We start from the raw sequence: 20524 nt of genomic DNA on the forward strand, positions 1-20524 counted from the left end.
TTCCCATGTACTCTAACAGTCTGTTGTACAAGTAGCTCTATAAGGATACAAGTAATCTATGTCAGGCCAGCAAACCCACATGATACATGTCAAATAAACACTGAATTGAAGCTATAAATAATACTTCCATCAACACGGTACACTCAGCTAATTTGAAAAGCTCTTCCCAATCGAAATACAAACAAATAGATATTCTGGATAAAATTTAATATAGAAAAACTTAAAATACATAGCTGAATTTGGAAAGGGAAAAAAGATGGAGGAGGAGGAGGAGGAGAAGGAGAAGGGGAAGAAGAAGAAGAAACAAACAAAAAACAGAGAAGAAAAAGATACAGCAAGGGCCAGAAATAGGAAGAAATTCAAAACCTCTACAGTGAGAAGGAAATGACACCATGGTAGTTTATGAAGATTTGACTTCACCTATAAGCCCGAGAAGATAACTGAATTGTGTTTTAATGAGGGGAGGTACTACTTTGAACAGACATTAGATGGAAAACTGAATCTGAGAGATTTACACAAAGTCCAAAAGTGATGTTTTCATTTAAGAAAGAAAGAAAGAAAGAAGAAAGAAAGAAAAAGAAAGAAAGAAGGAAAGAAAGAAAGAAAGAAGAAACTAAGAAGAAAGAAAGAAAGAAGAAACTAAGAAGAAAGAAAGAAAGAGAAAAAGAAAAGAAAGAAAGAAGAAAGAAAGAAAAGAAAGAAAGAAAGAAAGAAAGAAAGAAAGAAAGAAAGAAAGAAATGGAAAAGAAAGTGAGGAAGGAAGGAAGGAAGAAAAAGAGAGAGGAAGGAAGGAAGGAAAGTAGGAAGGAAAGAAGGAAGGAAAACAGTAGGGGAAAAAACTATTTTAATGTCCTCTCTTTTACCTAGGCAAGTAAGGATTTAAAAAAATATGTGAGAGAAAATGACACAAGTTTTCAAGTGTGGAATCTAAATTTTAAATATATTTTTGAACTTGAAACTCCAACTCATGAAATTATATAAAATGGGCTGGAAAAGGTGAGAGACCAAAGACTTTTGGCAAAAAATAAATACAATGCTTTTTACTAAAGTTCTTACCCTAGAATAAACAAAGTACTACTAGAAATAAAACATCCAAATGAAAAGCATACAGAGAAAACATCCATATTTACTTAAGAAAATAAAGCAGTATGAGAGAGTGTCATTAGATACGGTATTTCTTAATAACCCAATGGTTGTAAACTATAAATAATAAAAAAAGTACTGTTACTTTACAATAAGTATGTATTAGTGATTAGAAGTTAAGGAATGGATACCTTATATAAAACAGAATATTATGAAACAGGGTCATTTTAAAAGAAAAAATATAATTTCTAAATAAAAAATGGATTTTTTATTAAAAAATAGGTAAGTAAAATAATACACTGAATGTTTTGGAAGAAAACTTAGAGACCTGGAAGTTCCAAATGATATAATCACCCAGGTTAAATTACAGATTATATAGCATTGAGGAGATGAAGATTTAACTTCAGGGACCACCAAGAAGAATGTCCCAGGGAACATTCTAGAGTGTTTGAAATCCCTGCCTAGCTTCACCCAAAGAGAGTGGGTAAAAAAAGAACAAGAAACCCTTACGAAAACTCCAACTTTACCTCAAGACATCTCAATCCATGATTAGTTCAAGGCAATATTTTTTTTTTTAAGATTTTATCCATTTATTCGGGCAGGGGGGCACGAGCAGGGGGAGGCGCAGAGAGAGAAGCAGACTCCCAGCTGAGCAGGGAGCCCTACGTGGAGCCAATCCCGGGATCATGACACAAGCCAAAAGCAGACATTTAACCGACAGAGCCACCCAGGTGCCCCCAAGGCAATATTTCTTAAAGTGTAGCCTACATAGGCAGCATATCTTTTCATAATACCACCAAGGTGCTGTTTATCCTTTTCATTTTGTCAGTATTTGCACCAAAGGTACAGAAGCAATGATGATAAAAAGTGTTGGTGCCTTAGCACAAATTGAGGTAGTGGTATTAAGCTGTATTAGCACTCATATTATACTCACTGTTTCTTTGCAGCTTGCACTCACAATTAAGATGCAATTACAATTTTTTATTTTTATTTTTATTTTTTTTAAAGATTTTATTTACTTATTTGACAGAGAGAGACATAGTGAGAGCAGAAACACAAGCAGGGGGAGTAGGAGAGGGAGAAGCAGGCTTCCCGCGGAGCAGGGAGCCCGATGTGGGACTCGATCCCAGGACCCTGGGATCATGACCTGAGCCGAAGGCAGATGCTTAACGACTGAGCCACCCAGGCGCCCGCAATTACAATTTTTAAATGCCATTTTCATTTATGATGAAGCAGTAAAAATAACTATTAATTTTTGACTGTTAAAAATGCTTTTTTAGGGCGTCTGGGTGGCTCAGTTGGTTAGGCAACTGCCTTCAGCTCAGGTCATAATCCTGGAGTCCTGAGATCGAGTCCCACATCGGGCTCCCTGTTCAGCGGGGAGTCTGCTTCTCCCTCTGACCCTCCCCCCTCTCGTGCTTTCTCTCTCTCATTCTCTCTCTCAAATAAATAAATAAAATCTTAAAAAAAATGCCTTTTTTATGATCATATAACTATTCACAAGGCAATTCTGCCCTCTTCTAAATATATTAACTTGAGAAAAAATATTTATGTGAATTTTTTAGTTGCAAGATGAACTAGCCATTTTTTTTTCATGGAATATCATGGAATCAAAAAAGAAAGAGCAGACAGATAATGAGGCAGAAGCATCATCTGAAGAGATGACAGCCAAACTTTTTTCCAAAACTAATGTAAAAATAATGTAGCACTGGAAAGGTAATATAGGGAAAATGAGATAATTTTAAAATGCTATTAATCCAAAAGTAAAAAAAAAGAAACTGAAAAAGAACATAATAGTAAAATAAGTAGAAAACACGTAGTATGTTGATAAATATACAACTATATTATTTCTTACATTTAACATAAAAGGAATCAATACCCTATTATTTTCAAACTGAAATAAAAAATCCTATTTATCTGCTGCTTTCAAGAAACATGACTTAAGGGGCATCTGGTGGCTCAGTTGGTTAAGCATCTGCCTTCGGCTCCATTCATGATCCCAGCGTCCTGGGATCCAGCCCGGGATCGGGCTCCCTGCTCAGCGGGAAGCCTGCTTCTCCCTCTCACACTGCCCCCTACTTGTGTTCCCTCTCTCGCTGTCTCTGTCAAATAAATAAATAAAGTCTTAAAAAAAAAAAAAAAGAAACATGACTTAAAACTAAGGACACAGAAAGACTGAAGGTAGAATTACATAAAAAAAGAAAAATCACACCCACCCACAAAAAAAAAAAGAAAAAAACCCTGGTTTAGTACAATATTTAAAAAATGGAAATCTTAGAATTAATATCATTATTAAATGCAAAGAGAGTCATATCATAATAATATGGTCAGTCTACCAGAGGATACAATACTAAAACCATAAACCCCCTATAATAAAGCTTTAATTTTTTTTTTTTTTTAAGTAGGCTCCACACCCATCATGGAGCCCACTGCGTATCTTGAACTCAAAACACTGAGATCAAGACTTAAATCAAGAGTCGGGCGCTTAACCAACTGAGTAACCCAGGTACCCCAGCTTTAAAATTTTTAAATCAGTAATTGACAGTAATCAAAGGCGAAATAAATTACATTCAAAATATTGACATATGACAGATAACAATGGCATTCATAGAAGCTGGACCCTACAATGACAAACTTTACTCTTTTCAAGTGCATGAAGCACAATTACCAAAATTTATGACTTTCCTCATTATATAGCAAGTCTCAACAAGTTTTAAAAGGTTAAAATCCTTTTCAGTATATTCTCTGACCACAGTGAAATTAAACCAGAAACCAGTAACAAATCCTAACTACAAAATATCCAACTGTTTGGAAATTAAGGAAAACATTTCTAAATAATACATAGGTCAAATAAGAAATCACTATAGAAATTAAAAAGCATTTTCAACTGAAAGCTAATTTAAGACATAACATTTCAAATTTTGTGAGATAGATCTAATGCAGCACTTAACTGAATACCTAGAGCCTAACACACATACATTATAAAGGAATGAAAGTCGAGAATAAATGATGTATTTTTCCATCTCAAGATGATAGAAGAGAGCAATAAATCTTACCAGAGAAAATAGAAAGGAGGAATTAATAAACGTAAAAGCAGAATCAATGAAATAGAAAATAAATAAATGTACAATAGAGAAAAATCAACCAAGCTAAAAGATGTTTTATTTAAGAATATAAATTTATAATAATTCCCTTAGAACTAATCCAGAAAATGGAAAAAAAATTACCAACATCATGAATTAAAAATGAGAGCACACCATAGATCTTGCTAACATTAAAAAGATGAGAATATTGTGAATAATCTTATACTAAAATTTGAAAATATAAATAAAATGGACATATGCCTTGCAAAACCCAACTGAGAAAAAAAAAAAAAAAAAAAACCTCTTTACATGGTTAAAAACTGGAATCCATTTCTAAGAACTTTTCACAAACCAAACTCCACTTGTGAAAGTTTCCACTGGCAAACTAATTCAAGTATTTAAGAAAGAAACAGAATCAATTTTATCTTCCAGAAAATTATATGAGAAGGAATTATTTCCAACATACCTAAAATCTCACACAAAAATCTGAGAAGGGCATTATAAGAATGAAAAATTACAGATAATCTTTTTTTTTACATTTAAAAAGTGTTTTTTATTTACCTTTACATTAGTACTTAAAATACATATTTCTATTTCAAGATGACATTTAAAATTTATTCTAATACCAGAGCAACAAAAATATAATTCTGCAATTACAAATAAAGCTAAACTGGGATCCATAGTTAAGTTATTCTCATGTTTGCAAGTCTGATTCTGAAATAAATACTAATTCTATGCAGCTGTTAGCTTTTTAGGTTTGATTTAAACACACACACATTTTCAGTTGTGGAGAAGCTTATAATGTTATATTCCATGCACTGTTCTGAAGGGCTCATTAACAGCCAACCGGCCCTAAAAACTGAAGTACTCTATCAATCTGCAAGACAGGCAGAAAAAAGTTAAATTAATTGGGGCAAATAGGATTCCTACGTAACATCAAAAGCATGTGATATTCTGTAGCAACTGGGAGTACTTCAGAATTGGCAAATTGTCTTCTTTAGAACTAATTTCATCAGAAGAGTTTAAGAAGGTTCATTTTTTACCTCTATCAAGGACATTTAAAAGTGACAGGTTTCTTTTGTGCCAATGTGACTCCCCTGAATGACCTAGCTAGTTAACTAGTCACTAGTAATTTCAAATTACCATGTTATTGTCTGACCCACTCAAACAATTTATTTTCAATATAAACATATAAAGTCAACATGAGATGTCTAACTAAAGCAAGCACCACCAATAAAATCAAGACAGCGTCTCTTCTTCTGTTTAGGCTTTGCCCAGAATTCCGTATCCATGGAATAGCCCATTCCAAGAGTCATTGTTTCCACAGCAAAGCCTTGGGCTGTCACACACATTTGGACCAGGTGAACAGACATTTTAGTATTTCCCCTATTCTTCGATTTATACAGTCCATTTGCAATGATTGCTGCAAAACCCGTCTTTCCAATAGGAACAAAAGGTGCCTCTCTAGCTTTTTGGATAAGTTTAGATCCCTGCTCTTCATCATATGAAGAAAGAGAAACATCTGGCCAGCTTACATAGTGTCTGAAGAATCCTCCTAGAAGGACAGGACTTCTCAAGCCCCAACTGACAGATAACCCTTTCTTATTAACAGATGCAAATACCCTTAACAAAATATTTTCAAATTGAATCCAGCAATATAAGAGAAGAATAACATGTCACAAACAAGTGGGTTCTATTCCAGGCATGCTGAATTTGTTTACCATTTGGAAATGAACAACATTGGTTGCACTAAAATAAATGCTATCTCAATACATTTTTTAAAGCTTTGATAATATTCAAAATCATTCAACATTTAAAAAAAAAAGCCTCTGGAACAAGGAAAATCATGTACTTCCTAAATATACCACAAATGTATCCATGAAGACACAAAAACAAATCTTATACTTAATGATGAATTATTATAAGATTTATTCCTAAAGTCAGAAGTGATACAGAGATACCCACTAACAGCCATCAGAAAGGATGAATACCCACCATTTGCATCGACATGGATGGAACTGGAGGGGATTATGCTAAGTGAAATAAGTCAAGCAGAGAAAGACAATTATCATATGGTTTCACTCATATGTGGAATATAAGGAATAGTGCAGAGGACCACAGGGGAAGGGAGGGGAAATTGAATGGGAAGAAATCAGAGAGGTAGACAAACCATGAGAGATTCTGGACTCCTGGAAACAAATTGAGGGTTACAGAACAGAGGGAAGGTGGGGGGTATTAAGGCGGGCATGTGTTGGGATGCACACCGGGTGTTATACACAACTAATGAATCATTGAACACTACAACAAAAACTTATGAGGTACTGTATGTTGGCTAACCGAACATAATGAAAAGTAAAAAGAAAATTTAAATTAAAAAAAACAATGAACATAACTACATTATTGGTTGAATCTGTAATTTTAGAGATAATTATAAGAAAGATCTTAGCATTGGTTGACGGCAACACATTCAGCAGTCAACAGCAAAGCCGAAAATTTGTGTCAATAAGATAATAAAATATAAATCAAATAATGCAAAAAAAAAAAAAAGTGGTAGGCAACTGTATTCAGGCAAGAAAAGCCTTTATAAAATGGCAGTTAAGGGAATAAGAAATTTTAAAAATATACGTATTAAGCTTTCATTATTCACAATGACTTGACTGTGATGATAGAATATCAAAAAGTATCTATAAGGGCGCCTGGGTGGCTCAGTCGTTAAGCGTCTGCCTTCGGCTCAGGTCATGATCCCAGGGTCCTGGGATTGAGTCCCACATTGGGCTCCCTGCTCTGCGGGAAGCCTGCTTCTCCCTCTCCCACTCCCCCTGCTTGTGTTCCTGCTCTCGCTATGTCTCTCTCTGTCAAAAAAATAAATAAAATCTTTAAAAAACAAAAGTATCTATAAAAAATTTAAATTAATAAGGAGTTTAGCCAGATTTCTGGATTAAAATAAAATCAACATGTTACAAGCCTTACAGCACTTCTATGCACCACAAACAATATAAAAATTAAAATTTAAAATGTTGGGGCACCTGGGTCACTCAGTCAGTTAAGCGTCTGACTCTTGATTTCAGCTCAGGTCATGATCTCAGGGTCCTGGGATTGAGTCCCTTGTCGGGCTCTGCACTCAACGGGGAGTCAGCTTGAGGATTCCTCTCCCTCTCCCTCTGTCCCTACCCCCACTCGCACAGAGTCTCTCTCTCTCTCTCTCAAATAAATAATTTTTTTTAAAAATGTTAAATGTTACTCAATTTTCAATAGATTAAACAAAGTATTTAAAAATAAATCTAATGCAAGATTTGCAAACTGGGTACACTGAAAACTTCATGACATTAATGAGAGATTTCTGTGGAAACCTTAAATAGAGGAATATAGCATATTTATGAATTGGAATGTTGACTGTTTGGTTAATATAAATTTCTCCAACTCATTTATAGATCTAATACTATCCAGTTTAGGATTCAAGCTGGTGCCTGTGTGTGTGTGTGTATGTATGTATGTATGAAAAAATTGAGAAGCTGTTTCTACTATGTTTATGGGCATATAAAGAAGGAAGAAGAGTAAAGTCAATCTCAAGGAAGAAATCTAGAGGATTTATATTACCAGATATCAAGATTACATTAACTATTATAATTAAGAAATTGTTAATAGGGTCTAGAAACAGTTATATCTAAGTTTACATTATAGTGCAGCACACTGGGAAACAATAATTATTCTAGAATAGTGCTTGTATCTACAAATATGTAAAAATACATTTGCCAAAAGATAGGCAACATTTGTTCATAGCAGTAATATGTAATATAAATTAGGAAAACAACCCAAATATTCATCAGCATGACAATAAATAAAATGATATATTCATACAATGGCTTACTATATAGCAAGGAGAAAAAAAAGAATTACATCTTTGTGCTACAACATGGATACATCACACAAACATCATGTTGAAAGAAAGAATCAAGGATGCAAAAGAGACAAGCTATATATATTTGATATATATGAATATGTATATGCATTATATATATTAAAAATGTAAAAAAAGACAGCAGCAATAATACTAATGTATGGAGGGAAAGTCAGGATAAACATTGCCCTTCAGAGTTGATAGTGATTGCAAAAGATAAGCATAATGCGAAACACTTTCTGGAATGCTGGTAAAGTTCTGTTTCTGTATCAGGTAGTAGTTACAACAGTAATATTTACTTTAATTTTATCAGGATCTACATTTAAAATCAGTGCACTCTTTTTCTATGTACGTTACAGTTCAATAGGCATTTATACAAAATACACACAAAAGATACAAATTATAAATAATAAATATCCAAATTTAAAATCTATATTTTAACGAATGTAATTTTATTCAGAAATTTCAATATAATTTTTAACAAAATAATGCTATTTATCATTTTAATGTTCACTGACCATTTAATTGTCAAAAAAAAGCTAGTATGTTTCATTCATGTTCTGTGTAGACCACATAGGTAAAGCTTCAAGAAAATTTGAATTGTATAGAGTTGCAAAATGTTTCTCTCCTGTTTTATACAACATTTATGAGTACCACATTAATGAATGTGTAACTCCAGGATCATGAATTGGAATACCAAGTGAAGGAAGTTCTGCAATACTGAACTTGATACTTCATCATGCAAAACCTACTGCTCTGGTCCTTTCTAAAAGAAGGATTTGGCAAGGTAATTAATAAGCGTTCCTTAGCACTTCTGTTCAAATCCTCCTTGTGCTCCGACCTCCATCTCCACACTGGCAGCAGTCCAACCTATAAATTTCATATCAATGAATTCAGTCACCTTTTTTGCTTAAAACACGGGGCAAAAGATGTAGAGTGTTTTTCTGGAGCCTAAAACACGTGGGAAAGTTTATGTTTAGGATTCTGGGATGCAATACGTGAGCAAATGGTGCTGAGTTTACATGTGGATGTGCTAGTGGTATGCTGGACTCTGTACGTTGAGGCTCATAACAACATCTTCAGGAAGTTTACAAGCCAATGTTTAAAGACAGACATTATTAAGAATTAAATTTTGTAAATGTACATGTAAACAAATTATATTAAAAGTTAAGGAAATGGGGGCACCTGGGTGGCTCAGTCGGTTAAACCTCTGCCTTCAGCTCAGGTCATGATCTCAGGGTCCTGGGATTGAGCCCCACATCGGGCTCCCTGATCAGTGGGAAGCCTGCTTCTCCCTCTCCCTCTCCCTCTGCTGTCTTCCCCCTGCTTGTGCTCTCTCTCTCAAATAAATAAATAAAAGTTAAAGAAAACAAGGAAATGAATATTCAAAATGAGTCACTATATTCATAAGTTTTCTTATGTTCTATACTGAAGAGGATTTTATATCTATCTTACCCGCGTGGCAGAGCCAGTATCCAACAGTGTTCTACTGTGCATCGCTTCCACATGGAGATGAAATCTGCCGTGTTGGGAGCATTTATATAACCGAAAAAATAAAAAAAAAAAAAAGGCAACTACTACAATCGGGTATTTATTATTTTGTTGACCGTCTGAACTTAAGAAATTGAAAAAGAAAATGTTAATAATAGACATCAAACCAGAAGTATGTCTTGTGTGTAGCAATTACATTGAAAGTAGAATAAAAAATTGAAAATATTATTCTGTTGTTCTAAATCTACTATCCAATTCAGCAAAGAAGTGCTTGCAGCACTGATGAACAAATGAAATCCTAATACATGTCTTCATTATTTCACTTTGTCTTACTAATGTAAATGAAAAATATCAGCCAACATTCATGTCAGGACCATACTTGCTAGTCCAACATTCAAAAGTTGGTTATATATACAGGAGTGAAGCAAAAAAAAAAAAAAAAAAAAAAAAAAATCAATGTAAACATTTTGTGAAAAGCAATTGGCTATATATAGTTTACAATAAATGGTATTGAGTATTTTATTATTTATAAGTAGTATGATACATAACCCTTTGTAGCAATAAAATTTGTAAGTAAATACACATGTAGGCATATGCATACACACACATTTTTGACAGCCTGTTGTTAAATATTTACCAGCAAAACAATAAAAGACATTCAAGTATTATTTAATAAATTCATTTTTTGTGTGATTGTGATACATAGGACCTTCCCAAAGGGCAGGGCCCAGAGGAAGTTTCCCTTTCACCGACATCTAAGATTGTTACTGTTAGGGAAGTGAACCAACTCCCCCAAGCCCGTAGTTTACAAATGGCATAGAAAGTCTTACAACCAGAAAGTCTAACATGGAAGTAATGCTTCTTTGACTTTGCAATCTCTTCTGAGAGCATGGGATGCATCTCAAAAAAAGCCCAAGTTTTTACAGTAGAAAATAGAGGCAGAAAAAACATTTTTAAAAATTAAGCCCTCATTTATAGTTTTAAGAGTGGGGAAAAATAGAAAGGAAATAACTTCATAATGTTAACTATTAAAGCAGTAAAACATCTTGCTAAATATTTAGAGTATTCTACTTTAAATCAAATGCAATACACTATCACCCTTGATAATGAACATTTTCCTGGAAGTCTTAGTTAAGGTAATATATAAACAAGTCAACATGAGTAGTTTAAGGATTGGAAGGTAACTAATAAATTTATTGCAGTTATGCACATAAAGTAGTATTATTTAATTAGAAAATCCAAGGTAATAAACCAATGGTAGAATCACTAAGAAGATGACCCAAGTTCTTAGGGAGGCATTATCAGATAATGGTGAAGATTCTAAACTCTGGATATAAACTGCATGGATTCAAATAGCAGCTCTTCCTCTAATACACCTTAGCACATGTTATTAAGTTCCCTGTATCTCAGTTTCATCATTAGTATAACATAGATAATAATACTTCCCACCCATAGCAATATATGATTTGATATACAAACAGTACATTGAAAACATCTATCACATAGTATCCACCATTCAACTGGTTGTTGCTATTGTTACTCCTCCTCCTCCTCCTACTACTACTCCTACTCCTATTACTACTAAAAGTGCATACTAATATTCAAAAAAGGAAGTGAGTAATGTATCCACAGTTGGAGAGACTAAACATTGTGAAGAATGCCAATTTTCTACAAGTTAGTCTATAAATTGGATGGAATTCTGATCCAAATCCCAAAAATGATTTTCACCGCTGACAAGGAAGCTACAAATCCATGTGGAATAATGAAGGGCTATGCATAGCCAAGACAAATTTAAAGCTATAGCATTAGGAGGAGCACTTCATCCTGTCAAATATTACGACACTTAGTGATATCAAGTGTGCGATGCTGGTACAGAGATGGACAATGAACAGATTAAGAAGCCATATTCAGATCTTCATATACGAATATTTGTATCTGGTAGCGGTGCCTTTACAAATCAGTAGGAAAACACTTCAATATCTAATTCAGCAGATGATGTTGGAATATAATTGATTACATACAGGAAAAACATTATACCAGATAGAAAGTCAAATCCATTTATCATATAACTTCTGGGTGATAGTACTAGGAGATAAAACACTGTATCGGACCAAATTCAATCCCATATTAATGCCTGAAAGAGGTCTACAAAAGAAAAATAAAATCATGCCACTGAAATATTCTCATTTCATTTTGAAGGAGGATGAACAGAGAGTTGGGGAGGTGATTAGGTTATCAACTTATGATTCCATGTACACATTTTTAAATTCATGACACTATGGAAGAACTGTGAAATTAATTTATTTTGAGCATCTGTAACTACAGCTGAAATTTAGATAGGTCCTCAGTAGTGGAAATCTGAGTTTTGGGTCTGTGTGTGTATGTGTGTGGTTGTGTGTGTGTGTGTGGTTGTGTGTGTGTGTGTGTGTGTGTGTGTTTTAATTACTTTTCCCCTTTATCTGGTAGATGAGCTTCTATTTCATAAATGGGATTCATTCTATGCAGTTGTTTTTTTTTTAAAGATTTTTTATTTATTTATTTGACAGAGAGAGAGGTAGCGAGAGCAGGAACACAAGCAGGGGGAGTGGGAGAGGGAGAAGCAGGCCTCCCGCCGAGCAGGGAGCCCGATGTGGGACTCGATCCCAGGACCCTGGGATCATGACCTGAGCCGAAGGCAGACGCTTAACGACTGAGCCACCCAGGCGCCCAGCATTCTATGCAGTTCTGATGTGTCCATATACCCAAGGTTAGACAGCTGGCATCAAAATTATTTTATAGCAAACTATTTGCTGTAGAAATGACGACATATAATGAAAAGTAGATTACAGCCCTCCCAAAAAGAGATATTGGAGAAGCAGCACACTACTCATCAGAATGAGCGCTATGAATTGTGTAAGACTGATGAATCACAGACCTGTACCCCTGAAACAAATAATACATTATATGTTAATAAAAAATAAATTAAATAAATAAATAAATAAATAAATAAATAAATAAGAATACCTAGAGTTAAAGGCATTCTAATGGGGTGCCTGGATGGCTCAGCTGCTTAAGCGTCTGCCTTCAGCTCAGGTCATCATCCTAGGGTCCTGGAAACCTGCTTCTCCCTCTCCCTCTGACCCTACCCTTCCCCCCACCCCCCGCTCATGTGCTCTCTCTCTCTCTCTCTCTCTCTCGTTCTGCTCTCTCCCTCAAATAAATAAATAAAATCTTTAAAAAAAAAAGGCATTCTAAGCTTGAGTCAACCAGTTGCCATTTTTACCACAAACACCTGACTAGCAATGAAGTCAACATAGAGGAAATCCAAGCTAAGAGAAATAAAACAGATTCCTGATAACATAACAACACCCTTCAACCAGTCATGACAGAAGCCAGTAATAATACCCTTTGCCCTTATCACTTTCTGTGTTGAATTTAACCATCAAAGTCATTTATTATTGTCAGGTAAAAAATAATTTGGGAGAATTAAACATTTAATTAAGGCTACATAGGTAAACAAGAATGATTATAAAATTGATTACAAATAACAATAAGGGGCTAGAAGTTGAACAGGTTTCATTCAGGATTAATTTATTAATACATGTCTTTACTGCTCTTTTAGTAATCTTGTTAATATTAGGCAAGATTGGCTAATTACTGCAACAAATGGAGACCAAAATAAATAGCATGTTACAGACTGCATGTCTATGTCCCCCTAAAATTCATCTGTTGAAATCCTACCCCTCAAAGTGATAGTATTTGGTGGTGGGACCTCTGAGAAGTAATTAGGTAATGAAACAGAGCCCTCACGAGCAAGATTATTTCCCTCATAAAAAGGGACCAGAGAGCTAGTTTCTGCTACTTTCTGCTACATGAGGATACCAAGAGAAGACAGTGATCTGCAACCTGGAAGAGTCATGGGGGCATTCTGATATCAGACTCCCAGTCTCCAGAACTGTGGGAAATAAGTTTCTGTTTATAAGCCAACCTATCTATGATACTCTGTTATACCCACCCTCACTAAGACATACCACAAATATATTAGAAGCTTATTTTTGCTCAAAAGAATAAAGGTCAGTAGGGTAATCCTCCTCCAAACGGCCAACAGACTTTCTGCCATGTTTACCCTATGCCAATCCAAGGCCTCTCTGGAAATGCTCTCCATTCCAAATAGACAGAAAACAAATAGACCTCACAGGAGCACACATGGGAGTTTTTAATGAGCCAAGATTAGAAATGTCAACTCTTCTCACACATCATTGGCTAGAACTCAGGAAATGTCCACACAAAAGAGCAAGAGAGGTAAGAAACCTCTACCTCTGAGATCAAGGGGTACAGAACAAGTGCATTGTTGAGCAGCTAGTAATCTCTGCACAAACCACCTTTCTCTTGATACATATCCTTGTGCGCCCTCTTCCCACAGGTGATATATACTCACTCTTTCCCCAAAGGACACAATCCAAAGTTTTATTCACTTACCATAGGTAGCTGAAAATTCAGGATCTCTGGATATTGAGCAGTCTTCTCCATTGTTGCTGGATCTAGTTGTTGTGGTCCTGCAAAATATGATATAAAGGACTAAATATCAGTCCTGTATATGTTACCAGTGGTAGAACAACAATATAACCACAGTAGAAAACTTGCATTTTGGAAAGGGAAGAGAAAACATAGGGCACACAGCTGCTAACAATAAACAATGCTGTGGCTAGGCCCTGTAAGGCACTCTATCCTCAAAGTAACTCACTTTGACCTGCTGTGGAGAAAGTTACTTTATTAGACACACATTCCTGACCAAAGGGAACCTCCTTGCTTGTTGTTCGCTCGGATATGAGAATCCACCCTCTGGGAGACACATAATTTTTCATTCCTTATGGAAACTATACATCTTGCACAGGCTATTTCCTTCTTGTGGGAATCTAAGGACTGTTTTGAGTCTTTTTTTTTTTTTTTTAGTCCTAGGCTCTCTTAGGAAAAAAGAGTATAGTAGGGACAAGGTCTTGAAGTAATCAGGGATTTTCATAAACCTATAATTATTTTTTTTTAAAGATTTTGTTTATTTATTTGACAGAGAGAGACACAGTGAGAGAGGGAACACAAGCGGGGGGAGTGGGAGAGGGAGAAGCAGGCTTCCCGTGGATCAGGGAGCCCGATGTGGGGCTCGATCCCAGGACCCTGGGATCATGACCTGAGCCGAAGGCAGACGCCTAACGACTGAGCCACCCAGGCGCCACCATAAACCTATAATTATTAAGAGAGTGTGATGTCAATGAAAGATGATCAATGAAACAAAACACACTAAAACATATATCATTGATAAATGGCAAAAGAATATTTTATTTATTTTGTTAAAGATTTTATTTATTTATTTGTCAGAGAGAGAGGGAGAGGGAGAGAGAGAAAGCACAAGCAGTGGGAGTGGCAGCAGAGGGAGAAGCAGGCTCCCAGCTGAGCAAGAAGCCTGATGTGGAACTCAGTCCCAGGACCTTGGGATCATGATGAGCTGAAGGCAGATGCTTAACCTACTGAGCCACCCAGGCATCCCAAAAAATGACATTTTAAATCAATGGGAACCTAGGTTCTATTTAAAAAATAGTGTTAAAAAAAGTATCCATATGATTTGGGGAGTGGTTTCACAGCTGTTAAAATCAGACACACACACATATTCATAGATACATACATGTAAATATAATTTTGTATATTATAGTAATATATGAAAAATTAAAAAGAAAAAGAAAATACCAACTATTTCATTGTCATAAACTTCATATTAAAAACTGACACATGCGGGGCGCCTGGGTGGCTCAGTCGTTAAGCGTCTGCCTTCGGCTCAGGTCATGGTCCCGGGATCCTGGGATCAAGCCCCGCATCGGGCTCCCTGCTCGGCGGGGAGCCTGCTTCTCCCTCTCCCTCTGCCTGCCTCTCTGCCTACTTGTGCTCTCTATCTCTCTGTCAAATAAATAAATTTATAAAATAAATAAATAAATAAATAAAATAAAATAAAATAAAATAAAATAAATAAAAACTGACACATGCAGTGGAGGGTCCCAGTTTCTAGTTCCCTATGTAGGGAGCTTGGAAGTCACCAGTCCATCCTAAAAACAACTAAAATGCTGAACAGACTGAAAAACCAAAAACTCTTCTTGGATCCATAAGAAAGGGGAGGACACAAGGCAAACTGCTGACCCACAAATTAGAAAGACAAACAAGCAAATTAGGAAGTCTTAGCTTATGAGAGCAGAGACTCACATGCAGAAACTGCTGCAAGAACCCAGTGCCAGGTAAGAAAAACTGAACTACTGATGAATTACTGGAGGTTCAGTGCAGACAACTATGAAAGTTAAAAACTCGAGGGAAACACAGTCATAATGGTGTTCCACAATATTTTGAGATTTACCTCCAATAGCCTGACCAAATTCCCACAGTAAATGTTGGAGAAATATCTCCCAGGGCTTCCAGCAGGAGAAGGAAAAAATAAGCCATTTTTATTTAGTTATTTATTTTTTATATAATCATTTTTTATTGTGGTAAAATATATATCTAACCCAAAATTTGTGATTTTTATTAACTTTTTCAAAGTGTAAATTTGGCAGCACTAATTACATTCATAATGCTGTGCAGCCATCACACTGTTTCCAAAACTTTTTCTTCTAGGGATATGGTCATTTTTTTTTTTTTTAATTTTCCATTCTTTTCCTTGTATTTTTTTGGTTTCAAATTTATTTAAATTCTAGTTAGTTAACATATAATATAATATTGATTTTAGGAGTAGAATTTAGTGATTCATCACTTACATATAACACCCAATATTTAACACAAGTGCCCTCCTTAATACCTCTCATCCATTTAGCCCATTCCCCACCCACCACCCTTCTTTCAACCCTCAGTTTGTTCTCTATAGCTAAGAGTCTCTTATGGTTTGCGTCCCTCTCTTTTTTTCTTTTTTTCCCTTGCCCTATGTTCATCTGTTTGTTTCTTAAATTCCACAATGAGTGAAATCATATGGTATTTGTCTTTTCTGACTTATTTCACTTAGCATAATACTCTCTAGTTCCATCCACATTGTTGCAAATGGCAAGATTTCATTTTTTTTGATGGCTGAATAATATTCCATTGTATATATGTACCATCACTTCTTTATCTATTCACCAGTTGATGGATACTTGGTCTCTCTCTACTATTTGGCTATTGTTGACAATGCTGTTATAAACATCAGGGTGCATGTGCCCCTTTGAATCAGTATTTTTGTATCCTTTAGATAAATACTTACTAGTGAAATTGCTGAGTCATAGGGCAGCTCTATTTTTACCTTTCTGAGGAACTTCCATACTGTCTTCCACAGTGACTCCACCAGTTTGTATTCCCACCAACAGTGTAAGAGGGTTCCCTCTTCTCCATGTCCTTGCCAACATCTGTTGTTTCCTGAGTTGTTAATTTCAGCAATTCTGACAGAGTGAGGTGGCATCTCATAGTGGTTTTGATTTCTATTTCCCCGATGATGGGTGATATTGAGCATCTTTGATTTGTAGTTCCCTGATGATGAGTGTCGTCCATCTGATGTCTTCTTTGGAAAAAATGTCTATTCATGTCTTCTGCCCATTTATTAACTGGATGATTTGTTTTTGGGTGTTGAATTTGATAAGTTCTATATAAATTTTAGATACTAACCCTTTATCAGATGTCATTTGCAAATATCTTCTCCCTGTCCAAAGGCTGCCTTTAAGTTTTATTTCCTTCGCTGTGCAGAAGCTTTTTATCTTGATTAAATCCCAATAGTTAATTTTTCCTTTTGTTTCCCTTGCCTCCGATGTGTCCAGTAAGAAGTTGCTACAGCCAAGGTCAAAGAGGTTGCTGCCAAATTGATTAAACCCCTAACAGACTTACCAAAAAGAAAAGAGAAAGGACCCAAATAAATAAAATCATGAGTGAAAGGGGAGATATCAAACCAATACCAAAGAAATAAATATAATTATTAAAAAATATCATGAAAAATTATATGCCAACAAACTGGGCAATCTGGAAGGAATGGATAAATTCCTAGAAACATACAAACTACCAAAACTGGAACAGGAAAATAGAAAATTGGAACAGACTGATAACCAGGAAAGAAATTAAATCAGTAATTTAAAATCTCCCAACAAATAAAAGTCCAGGACCAGATGGCTTACACCAGGGGAATTCTACCAGACATTTAAAGAAGAGTTAATACATATTCTTCTCAAACTATTCCAAAAAAAAATAGAAATGGAAGGGAAACTTCCAAACTCATTCTACAAGGCCAACATTACCCTCATTCCAAAACCAGACAAGACCCCACTAAAAAGGAGAATTACAGGCCAATATGCATGATTATATGTAAATGAAATGAATGAGAGCAATGATAAGAGACAGAAGGAAAAAATAAGGATTTTGTTAATATAAGATATAACCATCATAAAGTGACATGGGATTATTTGAAAAGTGACTTGGACTATAAATGTATATTGCAAACTTTAGGATAGTCACTAAAAAAAGTAAAAAAAAAAAAAGAAGAAAAAGAATAAATGATATGCTAAGAAAGAAGAGAAAGTTGAATCATAAAATGCTTAAGAAAATTAAAAAACAAGTGCTTAATTAAAACCACAAAAGGCAGAAAAATGAAAGACACATATAGAAGCAAAATCAAGGGCAACAAATAGTAAACATTAATTCAACTATATCAATAATCACTTTCAATGTCAATAGTATAAATGTACCAATGAAAAGACAGAGACTGTCAGAGTGGATCAAAAAATATGACCCAACTGTATGCTGTCTACAAGAAAAAACACTTTAAATATAAAGACTCATATGAATTAAAAATAAACGGAGAAATATATACCCCATGCTAACAGTAATCAAAAGAAAGCAGGAGTAGCAATATTAATTTCAGACAAGACAGACTAAAAGGTAAGGAAAATTAACAATGACAAAGAAGGGCATTACATAAAAATAAAGGAGGCAGTTCTCCAAAAACACTTAAACCTGAATGCACCTAACAACAGAGCATGAAACTACATAAGGCAAAAACTATAGAATTGCCAGGAGAACCTGATAAATCCACTATCATAGTTGGAGACCTTAATACCCCTCTATCAGAAACAGAATAGACAGAAAATCAGTATGAACACAGTTGATCTTAACAATCCCATCAACCAACTGGATAGAATTAACATCTGTAGGCTACTTTATCCAGCAAAAGCAGCAAAAATCCTCAATAAATAACTAGCAAATTGAACCAAACAATGTGTAAAAAGAATTATACAAACTATAGAAATGATTCCTGAACTCTGAGAAACAGAGGGTTCTAGAGGGGAGGGGGGTTGGGGGATGGGTTAGCCTGGTGATGGGTATTAAAGAGGGCACATACTGCATGGAGCACTGGATGTTACACACAAACAATGAATCATGGAACACTACATCAAAAACTAATGATGTGGGGCGCCTGGGTGGCTCAGTTGGTTAAGCGACTGCCTTCGGCTCAGGTCATGATCCTGGAGTCCTGGGATCGAGTCCCGCATCGGGCTCCCTGCTCGGCGGGGGGTCTGCTTCTCCCTCTGACCCTCTTCCCTCTCGTGCTGTCTCTCATTCTCTCTCTAATAAATAAATAAAATCTTTAAAAAAAAAAAAAAAAAAAAACTAATGATGTAATGTATGGTGATTAACATAACATAATAATAAAAAAAAAAAGAAATTATCCCTGAAAGTACAGTACCTCTGAAAAAAATAATACATTATCTGTTAAAAAAAAAAAAGAAGAAGACAGTAGGAAGGGAAAAATGAAGGGGGGGATATCGGAGGGGGAGACGGACCATGAAAGACTATGGACTCTGAGAAACAAACTGAGGGTTCTAGAGGGGAGGGGGGTGGGGGATGGGTTAGCCTGGTGATGGGTATTAAGGAGGGCATGTACTGCATGGAGCACTGGGTGTTGTACAAAAACAATGAATCGTGGATCACTACATCAAAAACTAATGATGTATTGTATAGAGACTAACATAATAAAATTTAAAAAATTAAAAATAAAAATAAAAAGTATTATACACCATGACCGAGTTGGTTTATACCAGGTATGCAAGGATGGTTCAACATTCAAAAAATAATTAATATAATCCATCACATCAACAGGTGAATAAAGAAAGAAAGAAAGAAAGAAACCAAGAAAGAAAGAAAGAAACCAAGAAAGAAAGAAAGAAAATCACACAGTCATATCAATAGATGTGGAAAAAATATTTGAGAAAATCCAGCACACATCTGTGATAAAAACTCTCAGTAATTTAAGAATAGAGGGGACCTCTTTCAACTTCACAAAGACTATCTACAAAAACCTACATCTAACATCATACCTAATGGTGAGAAACTTGAAGCTTTCTCACTGTGATCAGGTATAAGGGAAGGATGTCCACTCTCACCACCCCTTTTCAACATCATACTGAAAGTCGTTGCTAATGTAATAAGGCAGAAAAAATAAATGAAACATATATAGATCGAGAAGGAAGACATAAAACTGTCTTTGTAGAAGACATGATCATCTATGTAGAAAATCTAAAAGAACTGATTTAAAAAAAAAAAACCCTCTTGGAACTAATAAGTGATTATAGCAAGTTTGCAGGATACAAGATCAATTACGCAAAAGTCAATTTCTTCCCTATATACCTATGGTAAACAAGTGGAATTTGAAATTAAAAACATAATAACATTTACAATAGCAACCAAAAACTGAAATACTTTGATATAAATCTAACAAAATATGTACAGGATCTATATGAGGAAAACTACAAAACTGTGATGAAAGAAATCAAAAAGCTAAATAAATGGAGAAATATTCTTTGTTCATGAATAGGAAGACCCAATATGGTCAGGATATGAGTTCTTCCCAATTTGATCTATAGATTCAATGCAATCCTATTCAAAATCCCAGCAAGTTATTCTATGGATATCAACAAACATTAAATCTGAAGTTTATATGGAGAAG

The 20524-nt window shown here is 35.2% G+C and overlaps 1 protein-coding gene across 1 annotated transcript in view; it reads right to left on the bottom strand.

The window, feature by feature from the left end:
• Nucleotides 1–20524, bottom strand: part of LOC144381304 (uncharacterized) — a 112969-nt gene that overhangs the window by 47398 nt on the left and 45047 nt on the right. The window contains exon 3 of the mRNA XM_078068241.1: nucleotides 14014–14090. Coding sequence (XP_077924367.1) covers nucleotides 14014–14090 — 77 coding nt within the window. The remainder of the gene's footprint in view (nucleotides 1–14013; nucleotides 14091–20524) is intronic.

This window comes from Halichoerus grypus, chromosome 3 (genome assembly GCF_964656455.1).
Source record: "Halichoerus grypus chromosome 3, mHalGry1.hap1.1, whole genome shotgun sequence".
NCBI classification, from domain to species: Eukaryota; Metazoa; Chordata; class Mammalia; order Carnivora; family Phocidae; genus Halichoerus; species Halichoerus grypus.